At 45.6% G+C, this 7,577-nt stretch overlaps 1 protein-coding gene across 1 annotated transcript; it reads left to right on the forward strand.

Moving 5' to 3' along the window:
• The first annotated feature begins 3,602 nt into the window (after positions 1 to 3,602).
• Positions 3,603 to 6,988, forward strand: LOC125535876 (Haloacid dehalogenase-like hydrolase (HAD) superfamily protein). Its single transcript, XM_048698942.2, has 6 exons — positions 3,603 to 4,037; positions 4,432 to 4,538; positions 5,565 to 5,673; positions 5,755 to 5,916; positions 6,072 to 6,245; positions 6,588 to 6,988. The coding sequence occupies exons 1-6, from the start codon at positions 3,783 to 3,785 to the stop codon at positions 6,633 to 6,635; spliced, it is 855 nt and encodes a 284-aa protein (XP_048554899.2). The 5' UTR covers positions 3,603 to 3,782; the 3' UTR covers positions 6,636 to 6,988.
• Positions 6,989 to 7,577: the final 589 nt, after the last annotated feature.

The raw sequence follows: 7,577 nt of genomic DNA on the forward strand, positions 1-7,577 counted from the left end.
GCAGTAGGTAGATCCATGGGCTTGCCGCGGAAGCTTGGAGGGGATGAGTGCCCTAGCCGTCATAGATACGAGAGGGAAAGAGAAACCCTAACGGTGAAGTGTAGGTCTAGCGCTTCTTAATCTCATCCTTGATATGCCGGAAGCTTGTCGGTGCAATAATAATTACAATACCGAAGAAACTGTATAAATTTTATCTGAACGTGCAAAGTTTCATTAAGTTTACAGAAGAAAAAAAAAACTAGCAACACCAATGATATCAAACTAGCTAGTACCACTGAATACACAAAATAAAGTATTTTCCTGAGTATTATACTTCCTAATATTGTTTTATGTAAATTTGGTCAAACTTGACTTCGCTTTTTTTGCAAGAAATTACATCGCTTGACACCATCAAAATTTAATAATTTATAGGCATTCTTTTCAAGCACAAAGGAAGTACATCTTTTTCACGATAGTCCAAAAGGTCTGAATTTCGGAGAACCATATTTCTGGGGTTTCAAAACTAGTACGGCTCAAATTCATATTTCAATGTCAACATTGACAAATACTATTACAAAAATTATGGGAGACGTCTTATACCAAATTTATTGCTTCCAAACAACTTGGAATATACTCCACTAGAATTAGTTTTCTCTCTCTCTCTCTCCAGAAACCTTGCATTCTACAATAAATTTCAAAAATATTTTATAAGCGGACTAAACGGAGCCTAAGGTGCAATGATGACAGATCTATTATTTTTTTCCCTTTCGTCACGATATTTGTAGCTCCTACATGTGCGTACAAAAACAAAACACTAAAACCATCGGCCCTATTTTGTTGCGAGGGAAGAACCCACTGGCTCTGTGTTCTCAGCTAATAGCACCACCAAAACAAAAACGCTTTGTGTCCACATCTACCTTTGTTGAGTAAAATATATACAATAATCTAACCGTAGCTGCACTGCACCAACCTGACTCGTGCTTCAGTTGTACTCCCTTCGTTTTAAAATAGATGACCGAACTTTGTATGAACCTGACCCGGAGGGAGTAAGCACTAGCAGGCAAAGCGCCACGCATCTCACCGATTCCGTCGCCATCATGGTCTTGTGTGCGGCGAGCTTTCGCCGATTTTATTTAGGAAGGCTGCCGTAACCTGGAACAGATTCTCGCGGCATGTGCGCCGGCATCGGCTGGACGCAAGGAGCAAATATCATACGCCGAAACGACGGCGGATTCGCCTGCCGAGCCCGAAACGTGTCCCGTGGAGGCCATGTTCGGATTTAGTGCGAGATCATGCTTCTTCTCTGCGCGACTTCGCTGTCAGCTTGGGAGTTTTGTTTGATGCCTCGCAGGATTGCCGAATAATGCACACCGGTTACGCCGTTACAGCGAGGCCACGGAGAGCTCGGTCGGCCGGGGCCTGTTTGGAGGCATCATTCGAGGTCCATGCATTTATATTTGATTTGAATCGTTTTTTTGTTGTTGGGAAATTATGTTTGGAGCGGTTGGAAGGTCTTGAGAAAGAAATCCACACGCTACCGATGCCTTATCTAGTTTGGTCCTGCAAATACGCAGTCGCTTGAGAATTTTGTTACAACTTTGGCACGAGAAAAGGGTGACTTTAATTATATTATTATTGTTATAGTTTGTATAGGTTGTACATGAGTTGACTTATTTTGCGACATCATCTATTGAGCTAAATTGGAATGATTATATAGTTAGACGCTACGGAAATTGTCACAAGTTGTCGTCTTCTCTTTCCTCATCCACGAGGAAGAAAAATCCCACGCTTTTGTCCTCCTTCCGTCGGCGCCGCCGCCGGTCCGCCCATCTCCCATGGTCATGGAGGTGCGGAGGATCTCGGCCCCCTTTGTCGGGAGGGACCCCGTTCTTGTCCTTGTCAGGTTGGGATTGTGTGACCGCGGCGATGTCCTTCGGTACAAATAATATCTCCCACGTTCTATCCCTGTTCAGATGGTGCGTCTAGCATCGCTAGAAAGCGTGTGGGGGCGTGTATCCGTCGGATCTCGCGGGATTTGATCGGTATTGGTCTTTGGTGGATCTGTTTGGATCCGGTCATCATTCATCTTTGTTTGGGTGTTTACAAATTCGATCCTTTCGATCTACAATTTTCTTCATCTGCGATGGTTGCTGCTCCGATGCGCTGGTCCTATAGGGCTTTGGCACGACGATTTTCAGATTGTCTACTACAAGATTTGCTCGGCTCCTACGAGGGAGGGGCGATGATGGTGACGCGTCCTCTGCTTGCTTTATAGCTTGTAGTCATCGCTAGATGGTTCATAAACCTGGTTGTAGTTTTTATTATCTTTGGTGTTCTTTGTACTGCCACGATTGAAGGTGAATAGATTTGAAATTTCTAAAAAAAAATACTTTGCCCCCTCTACGAACCCTAGATTGCTGCCACCGCTCCGCCTGTTTCCCGCCCGCAAGGTCCCGTCCTCCTCCTGTTGCTGCTCCGTTGGCGGGAGGAGGTGGGGACACCAGACTGCGTTGCACCGCTATAGTTAGGTTTGTCAGGGTTGGATTTCGTTCACTAGCTACGACAATGTGGTGAGAATAGCGACGCTGTGCATATTAAGAACAATGTTTTCCCAACTTCTGATCTATCTTGTTAGCGGAGGTCTTATGAACTTAGTAGAGGACGGCATGTCATCGTGTAGTCAATACTCATCTGGATTGGTGGATATGGTTTGTGCTATTGGTGAAATAGACAAAGACGCTTCATGTATTGGTCCTCTAGCTGGCTCCTTCTCTGACCGATAACGGTCGACCAACTTTGGCGTCGTCGGGGGGCTTGTGAGGTTAGGTCTACCGGGACCTTTCTAGCCGATTATGGGATGGTCGTCCAACCCTCTCCGCCACATTCTTCTACGAGACAATGATTTATTTCCTGTTTTAGATGTCTTTTGGCGTCACGTGAAGACTTCCTAGCCGCTGCATCAACAATGTTGTTCTGACTTCGACAATGTTACGGAAGTGTAGAGGCGGTATCGAGTTTGGCCCACGGCACAACACGTATGAGTGTACAGGAGGAGGAGGACGGTGTCCATGTCCTCAAGTCCCCGTGTGCAATTTCTAATTTATATAAAGATGAATTTGAAGGGTTGGTTGAATCTTTGGTCATTTCGTAAAAAAAAGAATAAAAACATCACATATGTTCCGGATTATATAATGTTTTAAATCTTTTAATACGGACTGCATATAGACTAAATTGACTGAACAAACACTAAAATATATCTATATACATCAGATTGAGAAGAAAAAAAGTTACTCTGTTCATTCACAAATATAAATATAATGTATTTTGGATATTTCAATATAGACTGCATAATGACTGAAGCGTGAATAGACATATTAAAATGCGTCTATATACACTGGAACCAAAAAATTCAAAACATTTTATAATTCAAAGCATATAAAAAGTGATCACAAGTAATACCTGTGTGTGTAAAATGCAATGAAATTTTGTGACGCCCAAAAGAGTCCCTGAAGCCCGAGGAAAGGAGGAGGTGAAGGCAGCCACAGGAAGCAAATAGCCATCACGGTCGCGTCACCGGCCGCCGCTCGTCTCCCTCCCTCCGCCTGCCTATAAACACCGCGCACCCACACACGGCCACACCGCATCACACCCACACACACGCACGCACGCACGCCACAGGAGAGACCGACCGCGCGCGCTCGCACGCTCCGGCACGGCACGGCGGAGCCGCCACCACCACCTGAGACTCTGGCGCCGGGACCCACCTGCCACCCGAGACCCGCCACCCCGCCACCTCGTTGACAATGGCGGTGGCGCGGCTGCGCTCGGCCGCCGCGGCCCGGCTCCAGCCGGCGCTCGCGGGCCGGCGGCGCCTCGGGACGGCGGCCGCGGCGGAGGCCCCGGAGGCGGTCGTCGGGGCGGGCAGCGCGCGGTGGGAGCCGATGGGCGCGCGGGAGTACTACGACTACCGGCGGGCCATCTACGGCGACATCACGCATAAGGCCATCCTCGTCGACGCCGCCGGCACCCTCCTCGCCCCCACCGAGCCCATGGCCCAGGTCGGCCTACGCCCTTCCCCCCATATACACCGCACCTCCAATTCATGTTCCTCTGTTTGCTCCGCTCGATTCGGTTGGCCGTTCCCATGGCTGACGGAGGCCTGCATGTTTTCTCTGCGGTGCACACGCTGAGACAATGCGTGGCGTTTGGATCGATCTGATCCGTACTCCCGTGGCCCGTTCCGTTCGTGTGTGTTCATAGATTTGGGTTGTGAGAACCTGGACAGATTTGTTCCTGCTGTTCATTTCTGGGTTCTGTGGATTTACTTCGCCATGCATGACGAGTTACTGATAAAAAATCTCCCTTTCCTCTGTTAATCGGGCATGCATGCGGTTTGATTAACATGGCTTGTGTTCTGAATGTTAATACTTGTGTTCTGAATGTTTAATACAGGTGTACAGAACAGTAGGCGAAAAGTATGGGGTGAAGTACTCGGAGGATGAGATCTTGATGAGGTACCGGCAGGCATATGCGCAGCCATGGGGCAGATCGCGGCTTAGGTATGACATTTACCTTTGGACTGTCCTGCTGTTTCAAATGCGAGTTTGGATTTGATTTCGCTATACGGGTATCTTACTAAGATGGCTCTGTCTGATTTTGTTCTTGTGCACTCGTATTGAAATGAATAAATAGCATTTAGGACGGGGATATTCTTGCCATGAATGCCCTTGTTCAATTTAAACAAGGATATACATCAGGAAAACTGTGGACTAACTTGTCTTTCACTTCCTTGAACTTGTCCTTTTTAATCAATTGGATTGAAATACCGCCTCTTCAAAATTGAGAGTGACGTGCAGATATGAAACAATTTCAACCGGAGTTAATTATCCCTCAACCTGAGTTAAGCTGCGAGCTAAGAAACATTTGTTAGAAGTAGAATTCCATAAGTAAAGTTCTCACCAGGACGCAGAGGGAGGGATATTTGCAAGAACAGCTGTGAGGATTCTATAATCCTCAATGTTCAGATTGAGATCCAGGAACTGGAATGGTCCCAAGTTCTATCTGGAGCTTGATGCCATTACCTTCTCAGATATGGCTGAGATACTTTTATTTGTCTTTGGTGGTGCTAAAAGAACAATTGTGGGGTAGGAATATTGATTCTTAAGTTTCACATAGTATTCAGAAAGTAGAGAGTTTATTCTTATGCTAGAATTCGATTCTTAAGTTTCTGGCATATTCACAGTTAGTTTTAGCTGGTTTGTGTGCTTTACGAGCACTGAGTATCCTTGGGTGCGTTTTTCATAATACTTATCAGGAGACAAATCTGAATGGAATCGCACGAAACTGATTTTCGCAACATATATATGGACCGCAGTGATAGGTAGTACTGGTGATTTGATTCTTCTGTTTCTTATCAGCCTTAATTCCTTGGAACCTGGAGCTATCATGTCACAGAATAATAATAAAATACGAGCTTGCCTTTTAGTACAAATTTGCGATTCATCCAGTCAAACATTTCATGTTAACATTTCAAACCTGTTAAAAAATATGCTGCTGCATGGACTAATGTTTCTCAATATCTTCAGGTATGTTGATGATGGGAGGCCCTTTTGGCAACATATAGTTAGTTCTTCTACAGGCTGCTCAGATTTAGAGTACTTTGAGGAACTTTATCATTACTATACAACTGAGAAGGTAAGAGAAAATCTGTAAATCAAAATGATTTGAAACATCCTATTGTATGTTTGACCTCACAAATTGTTTTATGTTTGCTAGGCCTGGCAGCTCATTGACCCTGACGCTAAATATGTTTTCGAAGCATTGAGAAGGGCTGGTGTGAGAACAGCTGTTGTATCCAACTTTGACACCCGTCTCCGCCCACTTTTACAGGCCCTGAATTGTGATCACTGGTTCGATGCAGTTGCTGTATCTGCTGAGGTGGGTTTCCATTTACAGATGAGCTGCTTTAACTGAGCTTGTTAACTGAACCTTGACCCTGTAGCTACTGTCCTTCGTATCTATAAGTTTGACCTTCAGTTTTCCTATTAATGTTCGCCATTAAACCCTTGTTCTCTGTTTTTTTCTGCTAAAAGGTTGCAGCAGAAAAGCCAAACCCAACAATATTCCTGAAGGCCTGCGAGTTGTTGGACGTGAAGCCTGAAGAGGCTGTGCATATTGGGGACGACCGTCGGAATGATTTGTGGGGAGCTAGGGACGCAGGCTGCGATGCCTGGCTCTGGGGCAGTGATGTTCACTCCTTCAAGGAAGTAAGCTTTCTGTCTTGTCTGCTCCAAAACTGAACTAGAAATCAATTATTGTCCTTATAGCAAACATGGCATCTAGGAGTGGCATTTCGCTGTCAGTGTAGTTGGGATTAATTATACACCTCAAATAAAGATCTGGCAGCTGTATGCTGTTACCAAGATCAGTTCATTAGGAGCAACTGTTGTATTACAGATTACTCGGTTAGGGGCACCCTGGTAACTGTTCTATTTTGAAGAATCTCTTTAGTCTTCTTCTGCCGACGAAAGTGGGCAGCGTCCCTTTTCATATCAGCTGCAATCTTCAGAAATTATATGGTTGCTCACATCCGCACATCTGTATCGCAGGTCGCAGAAAGGATCGGAGTCAGTGTGGGTATGGGCAACAATATGTGATTCGCCACGCCTGCTTGTAAGCAGACTCTACTACGCCTATGGTGGTCATGACGGATCGCCACCGTTCCCTTCTTCCTGTCGAGTATGCTCGCCGAGCCCCCTGAGCTTCAATAAAAAGGCTGGGAGGTGGTGCTTAGTTTCCCTCCTCTGTACATAGTGCCGACCCTTCTTTGCTCAGGTGTGTGTGTGGCTGTCCGGCCGCTGTACATATTTTCCAGGGAAGTGAGAACTGATGGCAGTGTCTCTTTGTGTCAGGCCTTAATTTCCAAAGTCTATATTGTAGCAACAATGTACGTATGTAATTAAGCGAACTCGATTTACCCTTTAAATAGTTCCTGCCGTGTGCTCTGAAATCTGTGCTTCACGAGAATGACCCCTGCATTTTGTACATTGGATTTGGTAAAAATTTCTGAGGGTATTGCCTCCATAGAGTCTGTTTCATCACTACGTGTGAATGCTTCCTAGGTACCCAGCCCCCTTTGAACTGTAGAAAAATATATTTTGAAGTCAAACTGCAGAAAAGCAGCGGTGAAAACAAACTTTTTTTTTTTGAAGGCAAAACATAGCTTTATAGATTAACTACGGCCGGGCATTTCACCCGAAACGCAAACAGCCACAGTGGGCGGTACATTAGAGTTCCACTTCATACAACCATTTGGTAAACTTCTACTGCCAATTTGAGCAAGCTCATGCGCTACAGAATTCATAGCCCGAATACAAGCAGCCACACTCCACTTGGAGAACCACACCTTGAGTTGGAACTTGATATCTTCAATAACTACTGCATATGGTGTGGCGTCTGCCTTCCGGATATCCACTGCATTAGCAAGCAGCTCTGAATCTATCTCAAAGACAACTCTAGTGAACCCAAGATCAGCTGTTGTCGCTACCGCCGCAGCCATGGCGCTGACCTCCGCTCCAAAAGCATCCTGATGTGTTCCT

This window comes from Triticum urartu, chromosome 2A (genome assembly GCF_056163025.1).
Source record: "Triticum urartu cultivar PI428250 chromosome 2A, HENAU_Tu73, whole genome shotgun sequence".
NCBI classification, from domain to species: Eukaryota; Viridiplantae; Streptophyta; class Magnoliopsida; order Poales; family Poaceae; genus Triticum; species Triticum urartu.